General features: G+C 44.9%; 1 protein-coding gene across 3 annotated transcripts in view; it reads left to right on the top strand.

Moving 5' to 3' along the window:
- Window positions 1–4,147: 4,147 nt before the first annotated feature.
- The window catches only part of LOC140398482 (abl interactor 1-like), a 61,071-nt gene continuing 38,508 nt past the window's right edge, over window positions 4,148–26,710 (top strand). For all 3 annotated transcript variants that reach the window (XM_072487219.1, XM_072487218.1, XM_072487217.1), the window contains exons 1-2: window positions 4,148–4,328; window positions 13,185–13,352. In XM_072487219.1, the coding sequence (XP_072343320.1) occupies window positions 4,212–4,328; window positions 13,185–13,352 (285 nt within the window). In that variant the 5' untranslated portion in view covers window positions 4,148–4,211. The remainder of the gene's footprint in view (window positions 4,329–13,184; window positions 13,353–26,710) is intronic.

Raw genomic sequence — 26,710 nt, 5'->3', positions numbered from 1 at the left:
AAGCACGTCTGAGTATTGGGCAGGGAAGCTACCATGTGCACTGTATTGTGGTGTGGACAGCATGTTATCGAGCTCAGTTGGCTTGTTGATAAGCTCGGTTAACTCTTGATCATTTATTTATCTATGGCAGGTGGGCAGCCAACTTCGGCAATAGCCTAAGTTACGCCCTAAGTTAGCCGTGTTATGGGTGTGAGATTGGGTGCGAGTGTCATAACTCACTGCATAGGATCTACGGGTAGGTATGATTGTCTTGCCCGTGTCCCTTGCGGAATACGAGCTCCCCCGTTAAGGGCGCGAAGTAAGCTCTATCCATATAAGGTCAGCCAGTTCGGCACTGACCGTTAAGATTTGGAGCTGTGTATTATAGCCTTGTAAATAAACCTATGTTTCTTTGATACAACCCAGTGTGGGTTTTCTCTGACTTCATAATACTGGCGACGAGGAAGGGATACTGGTTTCCTGTCGATCCTGCAGCCCTGTCGGTTGAGCCATCTCCCTGACTCTGTGGATCCAGCATGGAACCTGTTTCTTTCGCGATGCCTCTGTTCGGGCGGTTAGATGCGTTTAATGCTGGGGTCGAGGACTGGAATCGATACCAGAGCGCTATTTCTTTTGTGCGAATAATATCATGGAGAACGACCTCCAGACAGTGATTTGCGGACCGCTTGTGGCGCTTATGCGTACGGGGTAATTTGGAGCCTTATGTACTCGGCAGTGCCCAACACCCACACCTTCGACCAGCTCGTGACGCTTGGGGGTCTGCATTTTAATCCAAAGCTATATGTTGTCCTTCAGCAGTATCGGTGGAAAGATCCCCGGTCACCGAGTTTGTGTCCTGGCTGAGAAAACTCTAAGTATGGTACTGCTTTATCTGAGATGCTGTATGATTGTCTGGTCTGCAGTATAAATAAAGTTGATCCCATGAGAGAGCATCCAGGAAATACAGGAGACGGAGGCGAACGCCCCAGGGCATGGTCCATCCCACGCAGTTCCTCCCATCCACTCAGACCTCTGAAGAGACTCCGGTCTATGGTTGCAAGACAGGCCGCCAAGGCAGGAAACATCCCCGGATTCTGCTGAGGGTGATTTGGTTCCACACCGACAGCGAGGGCCCCAGTGATCCAGCGCCCCGGTAGGTGTAGTCGTTTGCCTCGGAACCGGGCTTTTCATCTGGATGAGCCAGACAAGGAGCCTGTGATGCAGTTGAATTGTGTGGCGGCGCCCCATGTGGCTCCTATTATAGCTGAACAGACTTTTATTAAACATGGAGTTGGATACGTGGGCAGCGATTTCTGTTGAGGCATGGATCACCTTTGACCGTAAAAGTTAGCGTGCAGACTTTGATCTTGGAGGATACAATGGCTCGGTTGGCTACATGTATAGGGGAGCAGCTGAATATTGTTGAGACCTCATCGACCCCAGATGCCAGTTGGCCTGCCTCCCTCTCATTATCATTCAAGGGAATGGCCCTAGCCTGTTAGGCCGCATTTCGTTACACCATTTCCACTTGGATTGGCAGCACATTCTTCACATAGGATCTGGTGGCCTGTGTGGGATCATAGAATCATAGAATACCTACAGTGCAGAAAGCGGCCATTCGGCCCATTGAGTCTGCACCGACCCACTGAAAGAGCACGCTACTGTTTTTTAAAATTTTTCCAATTAAGGGGCAATTTAGCGTTGCCAAACCACCTACCCTGCACATCGTTTTGGGTTGTGGGGTGGGCGAAACCCACATATATGCGGGGCGAATGTGTGCAAACTTCACACGGACAGTGGCCTGGGGTGGGAATTGATCCCCGGTCCTCGGCACCGTGAGGCAGCAGTGCTAACCACTGTGCCACCGTGCCGCCATTCGCCTCACCATGCCATTCGGCAAGTACCCTGATTAAATAAATAATCCAGCCCAGCTTGGGGACCATAAAAGAGGCCTTGATCAAGATCTAGATTGACCTGAAGGCTCAATCGTGCTACCTCCGGGCATGCCCAGTTCCCTATGCCTTGGTGGAGACACTGCCAGGGTGCTAAGCTGGCATTGACAAGGTGCCCAGGTGCTAGGTTGTCCATGCCAGGGATCGGGCCTGGGGGCGCCCTGTGGTTAAGAGGTGGGGTGAGGAGGGGGTTGCTCAAGGAGCCCATAAGAGGTAACTTACGGGGTCCAGAGGCCGTGGTGGGGTGGCTGAGGAGGTCGAGAGATCGGGGAGCCATTAAAAAATGGCATCCTGATATTTTCCTGCACTGATGAGCTGAGCCCGTCAGTGCAGGAAGTGAGGTAACTGTGGCTTCGGCAGGGCGTTCCTCACTGAGGCCGAAGAAGAAAACAAACTTCCGTTTGATAGCGGGATCATTCTTGCCGCTTGCCCCGCATTTGCGCCCAAAACGGAACTCTTTTGTTTTCGTTAAATCGTGCCCCTGGTATCTAAACTGTCCCTTTAAATCAAAAACATCCCAATATGCTTTACAGAGGGTGGAGCGACAGCAAATAAAAGAGTGAAGGCAGTCCCTGAAGGTCAGTAGAAAGACCATGACTGGAACTCTCCGCCGTTGCGAATCACCTTCTGCCGGCAGCTCACCCCCGCCTACGGGTTTCCCAGTGACGTAGGGCGACTTCAATGGGAAATCGTATTGGCGAGAGTATAGAATCCCGGGTGACCGGAGAATCGAGCCCAATGTTCTGTTGTATATTTTGTGTCTGTTTCCGTGTGGGTGGATGGTTACACATTTGTTTTCTTGTTGATTGACTGTGGGAGTGTCTCGCTTTGGAAATCCAGAAGTGCGTTGAGCTAATCTTTCCAATCTTCGTAATGAATGCATACTCTGGAGAGCTAAACAGAGTTTGAGCTCTAATGTCTTTAAATAAACTTTGCTTATAAAAATTTGTATTTATTAACAACAAAATCTTTCAAGAGTCAGGTGAAAGGCAGGGCCCTTTAGAAGATTTACTTCCAAGTTTGAAAAGAGAAAACAAGATAATTCAAGAAGTGCCAACTTGGCTTCTCCAAACATGTGAATTGCATGTGGAAGGCATACTAACTGGTGGGTGACATATTTCCGGCTGGATCATTTGGGGGCCTTATGTGTCTCCCTTGTGCTGAAAACCTTTTGCAGCACAGTTTCTGGACCAATGAGTTAGAACCAAAGATGGTGCTACTTTGAACAATTATTGTCTTCGTCGCTCATTACTTCAGCCATAAGGAAGTTTAAACCTTGCTGACTGATATGATCTTAACCTCTTCCTCTTTGTTCAGTCCTGCTCAAGCAGATAAGTGCCGGAATTCTCCGGCTGTTGGGATTTGCTGTTCCCGCCAACAATGCTCTTCCCGCCCCTTGGTTTCCCAGCAGTGTGGGGTGGCTTCAATGGGAAATCCCATTGACAAGCGGCGGGAGAAATGAATCCTGCTGGCAGCGAACGCATGCTGCCGAGAAAGACATGGCTGGCGACAGGCAAATCCAGCCTTTTTCTTCAACAATTTAATGCTTCTGTACCTTGTCCTGAAGACCAATTAACGCTTACATGTAATTGGAAAAATGTTTTAATTTTTAAAAAAAATGTATTTTGTTACAAACATGTATCAAAACAGGTTACCGTAAATAAACACCCCGGGAAACAGGCAAAAATGCTTTAATGTAATTTATGTTAAAACTGTACAACACACTGTTTTCCAATAGCAATGAAATCCAGGAACATAAATATACCACATTCAAAGTGGAATGATAGTCAGAGCATCTGTTGACTGTGATTTTCTACTCTTATCTAGATTGGTGGGACCCATCAATAGCGTGATCAGTATCGACCTGTTCGCCTTATACCATTGCTGTTAAAAAGGGTAAATAATCTTGTAAGAGAATATATTTGATCATTGACTTTGAAAGGAAATGGATCCTGCAAAAAAAAAACTTAAAAGGATTCCGTTATACATTAAAAAGTTCAATTTGCCTCTTAAATGTAGAATCTTTCCATTTTTATATATTTTCACTTAACATGTTGATCAAACAGAAACTTTGCAGATGGAAACCTCTGACATGACCTTTTTAAGTAAACAATGCTTTTGAATAAAGCACTGCACTACTTTTTTTCTGTTTTTCGCAAAAAAAAATGCCCAGAATCCTCCTGATTGAAAGATCACAATAAATAAGCTGAGGCCAGGGTAACCTCAAGTTAAAAACCGGAGTGTTGACTGAAAGAAGGAAATGAAAACAGTCTCTGCAAAATGGCAGAAATGCAGAGCTTACTTCAACGAGACATCCCTGCAGATAGACAAGCTTTGATGGAAAGCAGCGCAAACCTCCAGAAACTAGCAGAATACTGTGAGACGAACTACATACAGGTATGTGAACTAAATTAGTTAAACATTTGTGACTATGATAAGCCTAACCGTAGCTTCAATGCATCTGTCATTCACATTTAGTAATTTGTACTTCTGTTAGCTTTACTACAGCTTGAAGAATCTAACTTTTATGCTGTTACTAGTCACTTGAGAGGGTCTACACCCAAGTACCCTAACCGGATGAACTCAAAAATGATATTCCAAATAAATATTTGAAAGAAGCCTTTGAATTAAAAGCTAACTTTTGATATATTAATTAAACGGCAACAAAACTGAATTACTCGCTTACAAAACCGTACATGTATTTGACATGCTCTGTGTTGAGAATTTTAAACAATGCTGATATGCAAAAGCTTTTCTGTACCAATATACCTTCCTTAGCTTTGCAGCACACATTGCATTGAAAGGCTGGCATGCAGTATGCTTCTGGTTTCTATGCAGTTGTGTGCTCTGCATTTCAATACCTGTAGCTAATGGATACACATGGAAATTAGCTCAATGTTTTTTGAATTATGATATTCAGGAAACATGGCCTAGATTTTCAAAAGTTTATGCACTTGATCAGGACAAAGTAATGTTCATGTACGAAAAGATTCAATGAGTCTTGCCATCGATCTTGAAGGATTGACACTGAATGTTACGTTTGGAGTGCATTGTGTGCAAGTCATTTCAAAAACACTTTGCAATTTGGTACAGTTTTGTTTTCTCAATATTTAAATTTCAATGGCAGCTTCTTCCATAGACTGTTAAGAGAAATCAGCTGAGCATGAATTATTGACCAAATACAGAACTAATTCAAATTCCTCATTATTAACAATGATTTCAGGAAACTGAGGCTGCCAGAGAACTTTGCACTAATTCGTGAAACACTGCAACACCGAGCAGGGAAACATTGTTCTTCAAAATTCTCCCGTGAGGGCAGCACGGTTGCACAGTGGTTAGCACAGTAGCTTCACAGCTCCAGGGTCCCAGGTTCGATTCCCGGCTTGGGTCACTGTCTGTGCAGAGTCTGCACGTTCTCCCCGTGTCTGTGTGGGTTTCCTCCGGGTGCTCCGGATTCCTCCCACAGTCCAAAGATGTGCGGGTTAGGTAGATTGGCCATGATAAATTACCCTTAGTGTCCAAAAAAGGTGTGGTGGGGTTCCTGGGTTATGGGGATAGGGTGGAGGCATGGGCTTAAGTGGGGTGCTCTTTCCAAGAGCTGGTGCAGACTCGATGGGCCGAATGGCCTTCTTCTGCACTATAAATTCTATGATTCCATGACTTTCTAAATTCACTTGTAACTGAAACTGCTGAAATGTCTGCCCTAGACAATTAAAAAAAAAATTGTTTTAGGCTTGTGGCTGCACATAAACCAGAATGATAGCAGAAGTCACAGGTTTCTATTCTGATCTCTATCAGCATTTGGAAGTTTATGAAGTTTCATTTTAAGACACGCGGGGTGAAAATGCAAATGTTAACATTTCTGTTTGACGTCATTTAGAATTTTTAAAGAAAGCTGACTTTCTGTTTTCGCTTTTCCAATTCACATGGGTTTCTATTTGAGAAGAAATGGCATTAAACAGCACATTTTAGCAATCAAAGACCGCATTTCTGATGTGAAAACATTGTTCAGTTATAAATAAAGATGAGTAAAGGTAATAAGTTCTTAAGTTCATAAGGTATAGGAGCAGAGTTGGGGAGTCCGCTCCGCCATTCGATCATGGCTGATCTCACCCTGGTCTTAACTCCACCGTCCTGACCGTTCTACATAACCCTTCAACCCATTACCAATTAAAAATCTGTCTGACTCCTCCTTAAATTTACTCACTATCCCAGCATCCACCACACTCTGACATAGTGAATTCCACAGATTCACAACCCTTTGGGAGAAATAGTTTCTTTTCAACTCTATTTTAAATTTGCTACCTCTTATTCTAAGACAATGATCCCTTGTTCTAAAATGCCCAACCAGAAGAAGCATCCGCTCCATGTCTACTTTATCCATATCTTTTATCACCTTGTACACCTCAATTTGATCTCCCCTCATTCTTCTAAACTCTAGAGAGTATCAGCCTAAACTGTTCAATCTGCCTTCATACAACAAGCAGCGGGATTCTCCAACCCCCCGCCGGGTCGGAGAATCCCCGCAGGGCGGCGGGAATGCCGCCCCGCCGCCTCGACACCCCGACGCCGGCTGCCGTATTCTCCGGCGCCGTTTTTCAGGCAGGGGCGGCATTCACGTCACGCTGGTCGATGGCCGTTGGCAGTGCCCCCCACCCCAGTAATTCTCCGGGCTCCGATGGGCTGAGCGGCCAGACGTTTTTGGCCAGTCCCGCCGGCGTGAATCACTCAGCTCACGTACCGGCGGGACCTGGCAGGTAAGTCGACTGGGGTGGTCCTCGGGGGGCGGCGCGGGGGGATCCGACCCCGGGGGGGCCCCCACGATGGCCTGACCCACGATCGGGACACTCCTTCCTTCCGCGCCGGCCCCTGTAGGGCTCTGCCATGGCCGCTGCGGAGAAGAGAAGCCCCCCCCCCCTCCCATGCGTCAAAACACACCGGCGGTTCCGCGCATGCGCGAAATCACGGCGGCCCTTTGGCACATGCGCAAACTCGTGCAGTCCCTTCACCGCCGGCTGGAGCAGCGCCAACCCCTCCGGCGCCCACCTAGCCCCCGAGAAAATGGAGGTAAGTGGAGAATTCCTCACCTTAGGGGCCCGTTGACGCTGGAGTCATTGGCGCCGGTTTTCCCGCTGGCGTGGGGACCTAGTCCTCGGAAAGGAAAATCCCGTGTCTCTGGAATCAACCTAGTGAACCTCCTCTGATCTGCCTCCAATGCCACTGTATCTTTCCTCAAATAAAGAGACCAAAACTGTGCACAACAGTCAAGGTGCGGTCTCATCAATGCCTTGTAATATTGTAGGACACAAACGAGTCCGAACTGAGATGGTCAAAAGAAAACTTGGTATATTGCAAAGCAATTATATTTACAATGTAATCCATACCGACTTTGCTCCGGGTTTCCTCCCACAGTCCAAAGGTGTGCAGGTTAGGTAGATTGGTCATGCTAAATTGCCCTTAGTGTCTAAAAAGGTTAGGTGAGGTTACTGGGTTACAGGAATAGGTTGGAGGTGTGGGCGTAAGTGGGGTGTCCTTTCAAGGGACGATGCAGACTCTATGGGCCGAATGGCCTCCTTCTGCACTGTAAATGCTATGGTTCTATACAGATCTTAAACAAGAATGCCCCCCTTCACAGGGGAGCTCATATTCGGCGAGACCGATTGCTCCAACCCCATTGATCTTGTGCGGGTTATAATAGGTCAGAAGATAAATAAATGACTATTTTTCTTTTTGGCTAAAGAGCACTCAGTGATTTATTATTCAGATTTTACTTGTAAAGTTATGAAAATAATGCATGGTTCACATGAATGCATCGCAATTAATGTAAATTCTTTAGTTATCAAAAGCATTCCTGATGGGGCTATTTCCATGAAACGGCAATGAAATGACTGATTTTACTGCTAAACGTGCTTATTTGTCTATTGCAATGATTAAGATATAAACTTATGGGATTGAGGATTGTGATTTATTTACCTGGATAGCTATGATTGACATTCGTTAACCATGCAACAGGGTGAGTTTGAGAGAGTATGTGATTTCGTAGCTCAAATCTTTATTAATCAAATACTCCTTTCTCACGCCATCTCCAGTTTACTGCTGTTTTAAGTTTAGAATGGGCATAATATAAACTCTGCAACTCAAACTCTGTATAAGAAACCAATAAAACCATCAATAACTAAAGTTCTAAATCTATGTGGCATCAGGTATTATAATGGGGCAGGATTTAATGCTGGACCGGGGAGTTGGGAAAGAGATGGGTGGGGGTGCTCAATGGGAGGGAAAGTGAAGTTTCCGACGTCAGATTGGAAGCACCAAATTCTCCCGAAGTCGGGTCGGAAGTGAGATGGCAATGCCAGTGGCACATGGTGGGAAACCAATCAAAATGAACATGCACGCGATGAATATTTATTATAGCACAAGATTTACGATTTGATGCTACCTTTGGGATTAAGTTGGTGGTACACGGCAAACATGGGTCTTCACTTTCACAACTGGTAAAAGCTGGCATGGAGCAGGGAAGATTAAGGGTGACCGATGGAAGGTTGAGGGTGATCAGGAGAATGTCGAGGCTGAACAAGGGAACGTTGAGGGTGACAAAATGAGGATGGAGAGTGAATGAGGGATTGCGAAGAGTGACTGAGGAAAGGTTGAGGGTCATTGAGAGCAAGACTAGGCTGTGGTAAAGAAGACGAGGGTGATCCCCATTTTGTCCTTAGATGCAAGGTTTTGGTGGAGGTTCCAAGTCAACAGTCGAGGACAAACCTTTGCTTTCGGCCCTCTGTTCACTTCTTGGGGTCAAGACAGGTCCTGTCTATCCAGGGTTCTTGAAGCCTTGGGTGGACGACAAATAGAGCAGAGGAAGGATGGCATTGAGTCATGTACAACAGCAGCCAGAAAGCCAATAAGTGGGGTGGGGGCGGGGCACCGGAAAATGAGTCTGGCCAAGTTGAAGGCAACCAGGGGCCAGTGCAATGAGCAATGGCATGGCAAAGAGTCCACCGCACACACCAAAACTTCCAGAATGTGACAGAAAGGTAATGACAAAAATGACTGAGGATGTTTCGCCGTTAACCTGCTTCAGAGGGACCTGTGGCCCTGTGGACTGGGAAGGAACCCAATGACAGTGGGGCTAGGCATCAAACAGCTCCTTCCAGAACTCCACCTGTGGCATCTCTGAGACAGCCACAGATTGTTGCATCTGGCAAGTCATCTTCTTTAAAAGTGTTGGAGAGTTTGTGGACTTCAGTATGGGTCCAGAGAGCCTGTCTGTAAGATCTTTGGTTGCATCGTGGGTTCCCAACCCGTGCAGGGGGTAATCGACTGCACGCTTGTGGTGATAAGAGCTCCCTGCGACCAGCCTTCAACCTTCATAAATACAAAGGAGCACCACTCAATTAATGTATCATTGGTCTGTAACCAATCTGAAATGGGATCTCTAGTGGTGTGCACACCTCCCTTATGATGCCAGAGATAGTCGAGATCTCCACATGCCTGGCAGGAATGCCTAATGTGTGTTAGGGGGTAACCACTCAAAAGCTTGCTTTGGGGCCAGTCAGAAATACTCAATCCCGAACCAAGGAGTGGTAGTAGTGTCACTGCACTAGTAATCCAAAGACCCAGGATATTGATCTTGGGACCCGAGTTCGAATCCCACCATGACAGGTGGTGGAATTTAAAGTCAATAAAATGTCTGGGATTGAAAGTCTAATGATGACCACAAAACCATTGTCGATTGTCGATGCCCATCTGCTTCGCTAATATCCTTTAGGGAAGGAATTCTGCCGTCTTCTCCTGGTCTGGCTTACATGTGACTCCAGACCCACAGCAATGCAGTTGACTCTTAAAAGCCCTCTGAAATGGCCTCCCAAGCCATTCAGTTGTATTCAACCGCTATGAAAATATAAAAAAGGAATGAAACTGGACGGACCACCGTCATCGACTCAGGTACTGGAAACAACAACGGCAAACCCAGCTCTGTCGATCTTGTAAAGTCCTCCTTACTAACAACTGGGGGCATGTGCCAAAGTTGGGAGAGTTGGCTCACAGACTAGTTAAGCAACAGCCTGACATGGTCATACCACAGAATCATACCTTACAGACAATGTCCCAGACACCACTATCACCATTCCTCACCGGCAGTGGTATACAGTCGGGAGGAAGTTGCCCTGGGAGTCCTCAGCATCGACTCTGGACCCCATGAAGTCTCATGGCTTTAGGTTAAACATGGGCTAGGAAACCTCCTGATTACCCCGTATCAGCCACCATCAGCTGATGAATCAGTACACCTGCATGTTGAACTCCACTTGGAGGAAGCACTGAGGGTGGCAAGAGCGCAGAATATCCTCTGTGTGGGGGACTTTGATGTCCATCACCCAGAGCGGCTCGGTAACACCACCACAGACCACACTGGCTGGTCCTAAAGGACATAGCTGCTAGAATGTGACTCCAGCAGGTGGTGAGGGATCCAACAAGAGGGAAAAACATACTTGACCTCATCCTCACCAATCTGTCTGCTTCAGATGCATCTGTCCATGACAATATGGGTAGAGGTGACCACCGCACAGTCCTGTGGAGACAAAGTTCCATTTTCACATTGAGGACACCCTCCATCATGTTGTGTGGCACTACCACTGTGCTGATTGGGATAGACATCACATAGATCTAGCAACTCAAGACTGGGCATCCATGAGGCACTGTGGGCCATTAGCAGCAGCAGAATTATATTCAAACACAATTTGCAACCTCACAGCCTGGCATATCGCCCACCCTATCATTACTACGAACCAGGGATCAATCCTGGTTCAAGGAAGAGTGCCGCTCAGCATTCCAGCATTAGGCATACTGAAAAACGAGGCATCAACCTAATGAAGATACAACTTAGGACTACTTGTGTGCCAAACAGCATTAGCAGCCAATAATAGACAGACAGGCCGAAGCAATTCCACAAGAAATGTCCTCTGGTTGTCTGAGGCCCAGAGAGTCCAGGCATGCTGAGGGGCTCCTGCATGGATTCATCCTCTTCGGTCATGCCTACGTGAGGCACGGGGGTAACCAGCACAGCGGCTGAGGCGTTGCTAGCCACTCTCAGGGCACCCTGAGAGGAAACACCTGAAGGTGTTACTTCTTCTTCTACTTCTCTTTGCGGGAATGTACCTTGTTGACCACCAGAGGATAAGGAGTACCTGGAGGGAGGCCCCAGTGCCACACACCCCTCATGCCTGGTGATTGCTGCTTGGAGTCCATGGCCAGAGTGATGGAATGCAGGTCTGAGCACGTACCAAGCATACACTGAGAGGTCTGCTGAACCTGGGTCTCTATGATGGCTGCCAACTCTCCATAGAGGAAACCAAGTACTCACCCACCTGAGACATGGCAGAATAAATGACCTGGATACCTGCCTTCATCAGGCACACATGTCTGGACAATATCTCTGGCAGCTTTGCCAGATGTTCTCCTGCCTGTCCCTGCATCTACAATATGTTTCTTGTGGCCATGATCAGAGGCCCTTCATCATCCTGGGCCTTGGTACGGGCCTGGCCTCCCTCTAACAGCCCTCCGTCTGTGTGGGCCCTCGGCTGTCACAGCCTCTGTCAGCTACTTTGGCGTATCTGTGATGTGCTCACTAAAATGTGATCCCTCTTAATCTATCCATGATCCATTTTATACCCAATTAAGTGACTCTCTCTGCACTGGGGAAGGGTGGGGGGGGGGGGACATATGTGGCTTGGCCGGACACTTGGATATTGGGGGAGATCTGGTTAGGGACCAACAATGTTTTGTTTAGAACAGATAAAGGTTGAGGTTTTTGAAACAAAAGTCGCAAAAATCCACAGGTTTTGAACAAACAAAAACAAAATTTACTATACAAGTTCAGAAAGATAAAACACTTTACAATATGTATCTTATACTCTGACGTTTAGGGTAAGTATGAGGTACATATGAATTAACAGATGAATTGTGGTCGAACACACCATTCTACATAATACGGATGCAACCAGGTCAGAGTCCATGGATTTCTCAAGAACCCACTCAGACATCAGTAAACATCAAGTCAAACAATCTCATTGCAATTCCGTCTCACAAAGGATTCCCTGCTTTAGCTTCAAAGATCTCCCCTTGTAACTCTCTCTAAAAGTTGTTCCTACTCGGCTTTCACAATAGCCCACCTCACAGGTTTTCAATCTCGCCTTCTGAGATTAGTCTCTCAAGATTCTTGAGTCTGCATTTCAGCCTCTACTTACTGGCATAATTTCAGCTCGTTGCTTGACAGCGAGCTACTGACTTGGCCCTGTCCCTGAGTTTCTCCAAACTCCTGTCACCTGGCCGTATCCAGCTAGAGTCTGGAGGAGAACCTAGAGGAAGCCATGTGTCCTCTAGCCTGGGACATTTAACAGCTGAAGGTTGAGGTGAAGATGAGCTCCTGGTGTCATATGAGCTGCTGCCATATTGATGTTACTGTAGGCAATGCACATCTCCATTGTGCATGACATAGGCAATTATTTTAAAATACCATTATAAATAGAATAGAAAGGTGGTGTCGTTATGGTCTTGTCACTGGACAAGTAATCCAGAGACTCAGGTTAATGCTCTGAGGACATGGGTGCAAATTCCACCATGGAAACTGGTGGAATTTAAATTCAATTAATCTTCAAAATCTATAATATAAATCTCAATAATGGTGGCCATGAATCTATCATCAATTGTTATAAAAAAACATCTGGATCACTAATGCCCTTTAGGGATGGAACTCTGCCATCCTTACACGGTCTGGTCTAAATGTGACTCCAGACCCATAGTAATGTGCTTGACGCTTAACTGCCCTCTGAAGTGGCCTAGCAAGGCACTCAGTTCAAGGGAACTTAGGGATGGGCAACAAATGCTGACCTTAATTTCCAATGATGCCTACATCCCATGAACGAATAAAAATAATACATTATGGAGAGCAATCGAATGGGCTTGTGAAAAACAAGTACATTATTCTTTTTACATATGTAATGAAGTGCAGCAAGTGAAATTGTATTTTCAACATGTTTCTAATGCAATACCAGCAGCACATATTGCAATGAATGGATTTGAAGATTATTTTTAGCTTTAAATAATCTCACAAATAAAGAAATAATAATTGTACTCCATAATTCCCATAGGAATAGTGGACTACTTACTTGACATTTCGCAAACGTTTCTCAGTATGTGGAGGGAACGTTACATTCTGTTGATGAAAATGGTAACCAAAATAATTTATTTGTCTCACAGGCTAAAGACAAGACAAAAGCTTTTGAGGAAACCAAGGCCTTTGCTGCCCAATCTCTTGCAAGTGTAGCGAATCAAATCAACAACTTGGCTGAGAAAGTAGTCAAACTGCTGGACCTACAGACCCTGGAGCTCTCCAAAATGGAGTCTTCCGTTAACTTCATATCTCAGGTGATAATAAATCTTCATTCAATTGTTATTCCTTTCCAGTGATTTTTCTTTCTTCGTTTTGGAATATTTCAGAAGTTTCTGGATATAAGGCAAGACAAAACTAAAACTCATTGTGCTTATTTTATTGGGTCTATGTTGTGTGCCTGGACAGCACTGTAAATATGTCCAATGCCGTATTGGGTTGAGCAATATTTAGAGGCATTCCTGATAGCTGCTCAAACCGATTTTAGAAGGGCAGTGTTCTCAAAAAAAGGGGTCGTAAAGGGGTCTTGAACTGAAATGCCCGTTTAGCCCACATTTAGAGCAAAGCATCATCTTGGAGTCAAAGTCTTAAAACTGGCCATCCAGAGGATTGTTAGGCAGCCGTCTGCCAGTTAAATTGGCTGCTGGTGCTCATTAAAGAGATTACATGACAATTTTCATCAAACAGCATGGATAGTATTTAATGGAAGACAATGGGCATCTCACTGCCAGCTGCAGAGCTGGCACGAGCCTTGCATCTCCTCTTTTCGTGAAGGCCCACCATATTAAACATCCATCAGGCACTTAACTCTAGTGAATAGAACAATTCGTATTTCAGTCAATGAGGAAGCATGAGTGAAATGAGCTTCTCACAGGATCGCAGAAAACTTACATTGTGAACATGAGGCTGTCGGGCACATACAGTGAGTGTTTTCTCTCCAGTGGTTATTGTAGGGTGACTTTGAAGCCTATCTTGACCAGGTATTGTGTTAACTATTACCCTGCGAATCTTCCGCAAGCAGATTACACTCAGACATATGCTAATGTCTCAAAGGGCTTCAAATCCGCACTTTGAAGAAAGAAGGCTGAATAGAGAGAAAAAGAAAAAGAAAACGCTGGAGATCTAATTACAAAACGCAGCCAGATCTATATGTGGAAAAGCGAAAGGAAGATTGATATTTCAGATTCGACCCTTCATCAGAATTGTGAAAAGAAGATGGCCCCTTTCTGGGAGTCATCAATACGTCGGTTGTGGGCTGGGCTGTTAGAAAGACCAGATAATATAGGACCAAGTGGAAGGACCAGGGATTTCTATATACTAGTTGGTACTGGGCAATACAAAATGATCATCGCAGACTGTAAAATAAGTTTAGGCAGACAAAGGGTGAGGAAATCCTGAGCTTTTAGAATCAGTGTGAATATAAGTTATTGTACACCAAAAATATATATTGGTTTTAGTTTATACAAGATGGGAATGTTTGGGAATTAAGGACAGTGATCCTCTTTGGGACTGGCATGAATCTTGGAAGTATTTAGACTTTTTTTCGTCAAGATTTCCAACAGTTTTTGATGAATTTATTTCTTTACCCCCGTGGGCCGTGGCAGCTCAGACACTGAGCAGGTTCATGACAGAAATCTGGGTGCTAATGATAGTCGGATTTGAGGATAGTGAGGAAAAATGGAGTAAATGGTAAGGTGATCAACCATGATCTGTCTGAGATGTGGAGCAGGCTCAACGGGCCAATGGTCTACTTCTGTTCATATTTCCTATGTTCGTGGTTGTTCGAATGCACATTGGCCTTAATGAAACAACTATTTCTCTTCCATTTCAGTGGCTCTTTTGTTAAACTGAAGGTCATGGAAATCCAAGCATCATGAAAAGGATCTGTGATGATATGCATAAGCATCATGTATATAATTATGTAAATGACCTCCGAACAGCGGGTTGCAGTGTAAATCTACCACGTGACTCTGTACCTTGAGGAGTTGGGAGTTAGTCGTGTTAGTGGATAGTTGTACTTGCAGTAGCTCTCGGATAATTTGCCAATATTAGTAGTTTGTAATATATTTCTCATAGTTGTCTTTACCACGCATTTATTTTATAACAAAACACTTTAACTAATCAAAAACTGGACGTTCTTCTGTGCATCATTCCTACCAGCCAAGCACCAGAATGTAACAAGATCTGTGGAATATATATAATATAAGCCAATGAAAAACACGCATGTGCAATATTAAACCTGGTGAATAGTAGGTGGTTGGGAATGCATTGCTAATTTTGATATATTGTTAACTACCTTTTATTTCTTTAAATGTTATGTTCTGTTTATTTTTGGCTTTGTGTTTTAATGCTAATATCATCATTCATTACTTATTCAACTGTTGCCATTTTAAATCTGTTTCAGCATCTGAAATTAAAAAAATTAGTATTAAAAGAATTGTGCTTTGCTAGGCCATTTGCAATTTACTTTTTTCAGGTGCCCACCCAAAGTTATTGAAATTGCACGAGGACTTTATCAATATGCTAGACATATGAATCAAATAATAATGATAGCATTGAGTACTTGTACTGACTGATGCTCGGAGAGTATAACCTTCAACAGGCCAGATGTACGATGGGGAAGGGGGTGGAGAGTTGTAGGTTAGAGCCCCACCAGAAATATGTTGATTAAGTTTTGTTTGAGAGTGAGAGACTCTCTGTTGTACCTCCACAAATAGATGAAGAGAGTTATGGACTGGTCTTGTATACTTTAAAATAGAACACCAGTAAAACGGGGAAATAAGAATACTAGTCCGAACTGTTTATTCCTTCTGGGTAGTTCCCTGCCCCCCTCAGGGTAGTGTAAGGCCACAGTGATTTTACCTACTGGGCCTCATTAAAAAGCCACCAGTCCATTTGCCACCTAAGCAAGTAAGTTGACTGCAGCAGCTGCTGGTCTCTGGAAAATCATTACCCGCCAGCAATCAGGTAAGTGTGGAGAAGACGGTAGTTTATTACACATGGTTTATCACACAGTCCATTTTTGCAGGCATTTGTACTGCCTATCAGGAAGTGCATGTTAAAGTCATGAATTGTGGTATCCAAGTGGATTTCCAGAGGGTAAGAAGCACGAGGCATTAAAATTGCTCTCCCTAGCATATTGCCCGTTAAAGCTGAAGCCTTCATTTTACCTTTAAAAAGGCTGCTCACAGTTCCTCATCCTTCCAATTACTTCCTCATTTCTCACTCTTCCCACAGATCTAAAAGATCCCAGAGTGTGTCGTCACCTCTTAGGTCTGTGCCCACCTCCCTCACAATTCCCTGTCTTTTCAGACTCCCTGTCCAACATCAAGTCATGGAAGCTAGAATTTCCTTCAACTGAACATCAGGATGATCTGAATGCTTCTTATTCAGTGCTTGCCAAAACCTTTACTAATTTGCTCCCTTTCCCTGGCTGCTTGCTCATGTTGCATTGGTGTTAGGAATCATGGAGTACAATTGTCCCCTCCTGCCAGCAGTGGATATTGTGGTGGGTGGAAGAGCAAGATTTGGTGGCAGGCCAAAAATCAGTTTCCCGATGTCGGGAAATTAGTTTGGAATCTCCTTCTCCTGACTTTCATGATAGGTTAACGGTAGGCCGACTGTCTGACTGATCTATGTCGGGAATCCCATCAGCGTCTCATCAGTGCTGATTTAAAGCCCAACACACTGGAATCTTGCCCCACCTCCAAATTTAGCCGTGGGGATTTAGAACATTCTGAAGAGTCATGGAAAATAGGAGCAGGAGTAGGCTATTTGGTCCTTCACATTGCTCCGCCATTCAATATGATCATCGCTAATCCTCCATCTCAACGCCATAATCCCACACTCTACCTATATCTCTTGACCTCTTAAGTGCCTAGAAATCTATCTATTTCCTTCTTAAATATATTTAGTGACTTGGCCTCCACAACTTTCTGTGGTGTAGAATTCCACAGGTTCACCATCCTCTGAGTGAAGATGTTTCTTCTCATCTCTGTCCGAAATGGCCGACCCTGTATCCTAAGACTATGACGCCTTGTTCCAGACCCCACGGCCAGAGGGGTCTTTCAATGACTGGTGTACGAGGGTATCCAGATCCCTTTGACATCAATATTTCCCAATCTATCACCATTTAAATAATACTGTGCCATTCTGTTTCTCCATCCAAAGTGGATAACCTCACACTTATCCACGTTATATTGCGTCTCCCATGTATTTGCCCACTCACTCAACTTGTCCAAATCAACTTGAATCCCTTTAACATCCTCCTCACCACTCACATTCCCATCAAGTTTGGTGTTGTCAGTAAATATGGAAATGTTGCATTTGGTTTCCTCATCCAAATCATTGATGTATATTGTGAATAGCTGAGGGCCAAGCACTGACCCATGGAGGACCCCACTAGTCACCGCCCACCACATCGAAAAGGATCAATTTATTCCTAGTCTATGATTCCTGTATGCTGATCAATTCTCAATCCATGCCAATATATCACCCCCAATCCCACACGCTGTAATCTTTCGCACTAACCTCTGATGTGAGACTTTAGTAAAAGCTTTCTGATAATCCACATCCACTGGTTCACCTTATCTATTCTATTAGTTCCGTTCAAACAACTCCAGTTGGATGGTGAGGTATGATTTCCCTTCCATAAATCCATGTTGACTTTGTCTAATCTGGTTGATATTTTGTGGGTGTCCTGTTATTATATCCTTTATAATAGATTCTAGCATTTTCCCTACTTCAGATGTTAGGTTAATTGGTCTGTAATTCCCTGCTCTCTTCCTCCTTTTTTAAATAGCGGGATTACATTTCCCACTACCCAGTCTGCTGGGACTGTTGCAGAATATACAGATATTTGGAACATGACAACCAATACATCCATTATCTCCACGGGCACCTCCTGCGATATAGATTATCAGGCCCTGGGGATTTATTTGCTTTCAGTCCCATTAATTTCTCTAGTGCTATTTTTATTTGTAATGCTTATTTCCTTCAATTCCTCCTTCTCACGAAGATCTTTGGTTCCTTCGCATTTTTGGGAAATTATTTGTACCATCCTCTGTGAAGTTGGAACTAAAGTCGTTGTTTAATTGCTCTTCCATTTCCTTGTTCCCAAGAATAAATTTTCCCCTTTTGGACTGTAAGCTAATCTATTTTCTTTTTATGTTACTTGCAAGTTTATTCTCATTCTTTATTTTCCCCCTGTCAATAAACCTCTTGGTCCTCATTTGCTGAATTCTGAACTGCTTCCAATCCTCAGGTTTGCTATCCTTTCGTGCAATTTATATGACTGCTCTTTGGGTTTAATACTATACTTAATTTCTTTTGTTAGCCATGGTTGGGCTACTTTTCTTGTGTTTTTGCGCCAGAAAGGAATGTATAACTGCTGCAATGCACCCGTTTGTTCCTTAAATATTAGCCATTGCCTATCTACCATCATGACTTTTAATGAAGTTCCCCAATCTATCTAAGTTTGTGCAAACCTCATACCTTTGTAGTTTCCTTTGTTTAGATTTAGGACCCTAGTTTCAGACTTCTTCACTTTCCATCCTAATGAAGAATTCTAACATGTTATGGATGCTGCTCCCTTCCCATTGCATAATACCATAAGTCGAAAGGTGTGCAGATTAGGTGGATTGGCCATGCTAATATTGCCCGAGAGTTTAGATGTGTTTACCGGATACGGGGATAGGGGCGGGGGATTGGGCCTCGGGTAGGATGCTCTATCGGAGCAAGGGCCGATGCAGACTTGATGGTTCAAATGGCCTCCTTCTGCACTGTAGGGATTCTATGATAAGAAATCTAGAATAGCAGATTCCCTAGTTGGTTCCTCGACACACTGGTCTAAAAAAACATCTTGTACACACTCCTGGAATCCATCTGCCACAATATTATTGCTAATTTGTTTTTCCAAATCTACACATAGATTAAAGTCATCCATGATTACTGTTTGGAGGTCTATAGAAAACTCCCACTGATGTTTTCCTCCCTTTGTTGCTTCTTAGCTCCCCCCAGACTGATTCTACATGTGGATTTCCTGAGCCAATATACTCCCTCACTGGGGTCCGTTAGCTTAGTTGGCTGGATTGCTGGTCCGTGACGCGGAGTGACGGCAACAGTGTGGGTTCAATTCCCATTACCGGCTGAACTTATCTGTGAGGTCCCCGTCTTCTTAATCCTGCCTCTTACCTGAGGTGAGGTGACTCTCAGGTTAAATCACCACCAGTCATCTCGCTCGCAAAAGTGGAGAGCAGCCTATGGTCTTCAGGGACGATGCCAACTTTCACTTTCTTTTTAAAAAAATTTAGAGTACCCAATTCATTTATTCCAATTAAAGGGCAATTTAGTGTGGTCAATCCACCTACCCTGCACATCTTTGGGTTGTGGGGGCAAAACCCACGCAAACACGGGGAGAATGTGCAAACTCCACATGGACAGTGACCCAGAGCCGGGATCGAACCTGGGACCTCGGCGCTGTGAGGCAACATTGCTAACCACTGTGCCACCGTGCTGCCCTAACTTTCACTTTCAATTTCCTTCATCACTCTTGCATTGATTTCATCCTTAATTGGCAGTATCACACCATCTCCTTTTCCTTTTTCCCTGTCCTTCCTAAATATTGAGTACTTTTTGATATTCCGTTCTGAGCCTCAGTCACTCTGCAACCATGTCTCTGTAATCACAAACATATCATACCCATGTATAGCAATTTGCACTGTTAATTTGTCTACCTTATTGTGGATGCATTGGGCGAGATTCTCCACTCCCGCGCCGGTTGGGAGAATCGCCTGGGCCGCCAAAATTTCCCGGGACGCCGGTCCGACGCCCTCCCGCGATTCTCCCAAGCGGCGGGAACGGCCCGGTCAAGGTCCGCGGGCCGCAGGCCAGAGAATCACCAGAGACACCCAAAATGGCGATTCTCCGGCACCCCCGCTATTCTCAGGCCCGGATGGGCCGAGCGGCCAGGCCAAAACGGCGGATTCCCCCCGGCGCCGTCCACACCTGGTCGCTGCCGTCGGGAACCGCGTGTGAACGCTGGGGGGGCGGCCTGCAGGGGGGCGAGGAGGGATCCTGCACCGGGGGGTACCTCAAATGTGGGATGGCCCGCGATCGGTGCCCACCGATCGCCGGGCCGTCCTCTCTGAAGGAGAACCTCCTTCCTTCCGCGGCCCCGCAAGATCCGTCCGCCATCTTCTTGCGGGGCGGACTTAGAGAAGATGGTAACCACGCATGCGTGGGTTGGCGCCGGCCAACCCGCGCATGCGCGGGTGACGGCAGTTATGCGGCGCCGGCTGCGTCATCTATGCGGCGCCGCCTTTACGCGGCGACAAGGCCTGGCGCATGTAGATGACGTGGCCCCGATCCTAGCCCATTGTCGGGGCCTAAATCGGTCGGATCGGGGCCGTTTCGCGCCGTCGTGAACCTCGATGGCGTTCACGACGGTGTGGGCACTTCGGCGCGGGAGTGGAGAATCCCGCCCATAATGTTTCAGATGCAGTGCCTTTAGACTTGTCTTTTTAACATTTTTCCACCTTTTGAACTATGGCCCTATTTGCAGCTAGCCCTTGTTTTCTCTGCCTTCCACGTGTGCATTCTACTTTTCTGTCTTTCATTTCTATCTCTGTTTCCCTGTCTTGTGTCGTCCCGCTCAGGTTCCCATTCCCTTGCCACTGCAGTTTAAACCTTCCCCAACAGCACTTGCAAATACCCCTGTACTTCTGTACGACAGATATAAGTGACCTGCTGAGATAGTCTTCTTGGACTTTCAGATCAGTAGACGTTCCTTTCACACTGTCATTGAGAGCTACCGACTTCCTGTCACACACTGTGTACCATGGCTGGGCACAAGTAAGGGGGTGAGACAAGTAGGCCTATTTGGGGGTGGGGTCTGAATGGGGGGACGGTGTTGTGGAGTCAAGGAGCAGAGTGGAAGGGTGCATGGCTGTCTGGGTGCTGTTCTGTTGCTAACTTTTGGTTGGTTCAATTGGCTCTGTTTTATAACCTTTGCTCTCGAGTCGCCAGGTATCTTTATGATACCGCCACGAGGTTGAAGTTCAAGTAATGATCAATGACTCAATACACCAATTAGTAAGATTCAAATCAAATATACACAGTAATCGCTACTCATGTATAAATTCTACTTCTAAGCTACTTCTATAACTAACAGGCCTATACTTAGCTTCGGACTGGCCCACCTGGTCAAGGGAACAAATGGCCTTTCGTTCAGGTTCTGGGTCTGCGGGATTCAAAGTTGGTACGGTCTGGTAGCTAGGAGCGCCTATCTCGTAGCGAGCGTTGACTTAAGACTTACTGGCTCTTGGCGGCAGCTGAACTGGCCACTGTCAAGGGTTGGTTCGCGTTGCTGAGTGACCCGGTCAAGAAGTACCATTTGAACTTGGAGGCTTAACTTTATAGTCCCCAGGGGCTTCCTGCCTTTCGGGGTGGACCCTGTGCTTGGTTCGATTTCTCCAATACTGGAGTGGTTCCCTGATCGATGGGCGGTCTTGAGGTGTCCGTTAACCTCTTTTGTGTTGGCTCCTGCTGGCGCCGGGGAGTCTGGTTTAGCTTTGTTTATCCCAAATGTTTCGATTGTTCCCGGGGATCGCGCATTAGTAAATAGATGGCTGCTACATTATTATGCAGATGGCTGCTTGTATCGATGCTGTCTGGGCTTTTGCAGAGTTTAATACACAGTAACTTGCGCCTGCTAGTTTCTGCCTCTGTTGGCTGAATTTCCCTGCAACCTTTGCTGTTCTCCATTTTACGTCAGGAGTTGGCCAACCCAGGTGGCTACAGTTCAAATATAGCGTCCGGACTTTGGAGCCTGTGAGGTGACAACACGATGAGCCACTTCCTGTCCCCCTCCCCAGCCATGAGATTCAATGTGCCACTCGCAGTTGATTAACTAATAAGCTTGACAGTATAAGATCTCACGTGCTCAGCCGTCACATTCTCCAGCATTCTCACTCTGCCTTTCGCTTCTGCCATTGGACTATCTGGAATGGAAGATTCTGCTGTTATGTTTGACCCATAGCTGGGCTTCAACCCACAAATCGTATTAATCATCAAAACTGCTCTTATTTTCCAATACCTGCCTTTGCTCTTACCTCCGTAGACTTTTACCTAACTCTCAATCCTGCTAGATCCCTTAACCAGGATTTCAGTGTGTTTAAATTCATCAGGGTCAATTTTAACTTTGGCCCATAATGTAAACTGAGCCATATTGGATCAGTTGCCCATTATACATCGCTTCTGATTTTCATTCATCTCCTAATCCCCCTTTCCATATCCTGTCATTTGCTTTCACCCATGTGCAACTCCTTGGGATGTCTTCAATGCACATTGTTGCTGTGGACTATCCTTAAATGCTATCTATGAAATGGTAACTATATCAATAATGGGTAATCTTATAATAATCTTTAATGCCACAAGTAGGCTTACATTAACACTACAATAAGGTTACTGTGAAAAGCCCCTAATCGCCATATTCCGGTGCCTGTTCGTGTACATTGAGGGAGAATTCAGAATGTCCAAATTACCTAACAGCACACCTTTCAGGGCCTGGGGAGGAAACCGGAGCACCCGGAAGAAACCCACAGAGACACAGGGAGAACGTGCAGACTCCGCACAGGCAGTCACCCAAGCCGGGAATCGAACCTGGGACCCTGGATCTGTAAAGCAACAGTGCTAACCACTGTGCAACCATGCCGCCCAAAATGATCACCTTTTATAGTGCATTTTACATTTCAGAAATTCCAATTAATGAAAAGCTAACAAAATAACATTTTCATTGAACAGTCCATCTAAAAATGTACTTTAGACTAAAAGCATAATGCTGTGAAGGAAATGTAATTGATGGAATTCATTGTCAGTAACATGTGTGTCAGTGGGTATTAAGTCCATAAGATGTCGGGGCAGAAGAAGGGCATTCGGCCTATCGAGTCCAGAGGACACAATCTCAGACTAAAGGAACGATCCTTTAAAACAGAGATGAGGAATTTCTTCAGCCAAAGGGTGGTGAATCTGTGGAACTCTTTGTCACAGAAGGCTGTGGAGGCCAAGTCACTGAGTGTCTTTAAGACAGAGATAGATAGGTTCTTGATTAATGAGGGGATCAGGCGTTATGGGGAGAAGGCAAGAGAATAGGGGTGTGAAAAATATCAGCCATGATTGAATGGCAGAGCAGACTCGATGGGCCGAGTGGCCTAATTCTACTCGTATGTCTTATGGTTGTATGCTCTTATGAGTCCACTCTGCTATTCAAAGAGATCATGACTGATCTGATATGGTAATCCTCAACTCCATTTCCCCAACTTCTCGCCATAACTCTTGATTCCATTGTTTTGTTACCTGTGTGGTAGGTAACAGGTGCTACTCAAACCTTGGTTAGTGATGAGGTATTCTGAATCCTGATGAAGAAGATTAAAACTCTTCCAGTAGTAACAAAAGGTTTATTGAGTAACTATAACAATAATTGCATGTCTTCTTTACTTTAACTTTGATACTAGTGATGAGGTTAACAAGGTCTAACTATGGTAACTATACGTAACTCCACTAGCCATCTGAATTAGTCTGCTATTGCCCTGGTCACAGTGCACCCAAGAAAGAGAGAGAGACCCAATGTGGTTGCCTTTTTATACCCCTGTTGGTCCGGCCCTCTCGTGATCATGTGGTGCTACACATTAACCCCTTGTGTACATGCACAATTAGAGATCACTACATCCCCCTTTTTTTCGTGTTACCTGTTTTCTGTATGTTGCAAAGAAAATTGAACAAACATAATGGATGCAGTTTGCAAATGCATTACATAAAATCAGTGAGTTAGTCCGTCAAATGTTAATACATTTAGTCTCTTCGTTTTTTTTCGCTTGCACAAAATAGGTAGACAAATGATATTATGTACAAGTTGTGATGATCTTGATGATTATACAAAGCCAATTAATATTTATAAGTCCAATCTTAATAAAATAAATTGTGAGTCCAAACTTTATGTATTTGTTCAGTTGAGTTGCTTTCATCTTCTGTTGAAGTGGTGATGTTGATGTCGTTATTTCTTTGTGAACGACGTCAGTGTTCTTGTGTTTAAGTGACCATCAAGTCATCATGAGGTGTTCGAATGGTCGAATCACTTTGTTGCCTGATTTAGACTTTCTTTTTTTTTCTATATATGTGGTAGCAATTCTGTGTTACACCGTTGTCTGACCAGGACTTTTTCCTGCTTACGGTATTGATCTAGTGTGTCATCTGCCTTGAAAGCTGGTGTGCTTGCTTGTTCTGGAGCAGATGTGAATTCGTGAGATTCTTTGTCATGCCTTGGCATGTTTGTAGTCTTGTCATTGTTTTGCAGTGTGCTGTGGCATTATCCTTCATGTGCAGAGGTGTACCATGTTGTACAGGTCGTTGTTTCATTGTCGTTGTTTCTGTCGTGTCTGTCTTCATTGTTTTTGTTGTCGTTGTTTTTGTTGTTTTTGTCTTGGTCAGTTTTGTTATCGTTCTTGTTGTTTTTGCAGTGCTTGTTGTTTCTGTTCTTGTTATGCTTCTTGTTGGTTTTGTTGTTCTTGTAGTTTTGTTGTTGTGCTTGTAGTTTTTGATGTTGCTGTTGTTCTTCTTTCTGCAGCGCTTCTTGTTGTTGTTGCTCTTGTGCACTGCATGTTGTTTTCGTTGTTGCTGTTGTTGTTCTTGTTTCTGCTGTGCTTCTTGTGGTTTTTGTTGTCCCTGTTGCGCTCAATGAGTGTTCCATGTGGATGATGTGAGTCATTGTCACAGTTATTGGTGTCAGTGTCCTTTGTGGTATCTGTTACATTGAGCGTTTCTTCTTGAGAATTGTGAGAATGATCTGATGTTACATTGATGTTGGCGACATCAGTCATTTGTGGTGGATTTGATTTCTCTTCTTTGCTTCCTTGGTGCTCCTCTTCTGGAGTCAAAATCTTCAAGATTTCTATTGATGTGGTCTCTCTGGACTCATGAGTAGCCCTCCTCTGATTGTTGAGTGCTTCTGTGCAAACGAGCTGAGATCTGTCAGTCTCGCTTGATCCTGCACCTCCCATATGGGAATTGTGATTTCTTCGTCACTTGTCTCACATACAGTGGGTAGACATTCAGTGTCTTCTTGTTGGTTAAATGAGCTGGGTAGACTTTCATAGTCTTCTTCTAGTGGCTCAAATAAGCTGGTTAGACTGTCATAGTCTTTTTGTTGTTCACGTGAGCTCGGTAGACTTTCATAGTCTTGTTCCTGCATGGCGTTCACTATGGAGTGTTTGCTTGCTTCCATTTTTGAGTCTGTCACCGAGCTGTCTGTGGAGGCTTGCGTCGCTCTCTTTGTGGAGGCTTGTGTTGCTCTCTCTATGGAGTCTTTCATCGCTCTCTCTGTGGAGTCCTTCATCGCTCTCTCTGGAGTCCTTCATCGCTCTCTCTGTAGAGTCTTTCATCGCTCTCTCTGTGGAGTCTTTCATCGCTCGCTCTGTGGAGTCCTTCATTGCTCTCTCTGTGGAGTCTGTCATCGCTCTCTGTGGAGCCTGTCATCGCTCTCTCTGTGGAGTCTGTCATCGCTCTCTCTGTGGAGTCGTGCAGTGTTCTCGCTGTAGAGTTGATCTGTGCTCTCTGTGTGACGTCGTCTTCTTCTTGGGTATTGCTGTCATCCAATGTATCGACGATCTGCCATGGCATCATGATATGGAATCATCTACAGCCATGTTGAGCTTTGCAAACGTGTTGCTGATGCTGTGATCAGCATATCCGAATAACTCAGCCATGTCTGAATAGTATTGTGTGTATTGTTCGGGAGACAAATCATCTCTTTTTGCTTCGGAGTTGTTATCGTTCTCTTCATGTTCAATGAACAAATCATCTTCTGGGGTTTTGGATTTGTCATTGTGCTCTTCACTTTGGGTGGTGTAGACTGCTTGTTGCAGGGTGTTGTGAAAGTTATTTTCAACTGCTGGTGTAAGTTCGGGCACTGTTCTGTCTTTAGAGGTAAGAAAATTGGGTTTTGCAGCTTTACATTTCTTTTTGTTCATTTCTGTGCAGTTCCCTTTTAAGTGGGCGTGGTCCGGGTCCTCAGACGTCATGCCGCCCATGACGTCATGCGTAGGAATCGAATGCACATGCACAATCCGACTTTCCTTTACTGTGCGCTCGTTTCGCATCTGCGCATGCGTGGCTTCTCGCGCATGCGCGCAAGTGTATTTTGATGTTTTTTTTCTTTTTGAGAAGTGCGCATGTGCGTACTGACCGGAATATTCTCGCTCAAGATGGCTGCCAATCAAAAAGCGCTGTTGCACCGAGTGAGATCCTGCCTCTGCCTCGGGGTGAGTGTTCGCGCCATTTTTACCGATTTTATTTTCTAAATACTGATTCTGTGTTTGTAAAGACTCACAGTATTGATTTTGTTTTTGTTCATAAGCAAGGCATTTTGGTATAGCAGTTTTTAGAGTTCGATACCTATCTTGTGAAAGTTCTTCCTTCAAATTTTTATCAAATGGTCCAGAAATTAATTGATCCATTATCATAGTGTCTCTGAAATCAGCATAATCACAGCCTTATGGTATTAACTTGAGATTTGTAATAAAATCAGTGATGGGCCCTCCGTTTCTCTGGCATTTATGACAAG

Source organism: Scyliorhinus torazame, chromosome 21 (genome assembly GCF_047496885.1).
Source record: "Scyliorhinus torazame isolate Kashiwa2021f chromosome 21, sScyTor2.1, whole genome shotgun sequence".
NCBI classification, from domain to species: Eukaryota; Metazoa; Chordata; class Chondrichthyes; order Carcharhiniformes; family Scyliorhinidae; genus Scyliorhinus; species Scyliorhinus torazame.
The sequence above is the reverse complement of the archived record's forward strand: the minus strand, read 5'-3'. Positions and strand labels throughout refer to the sequence as shown.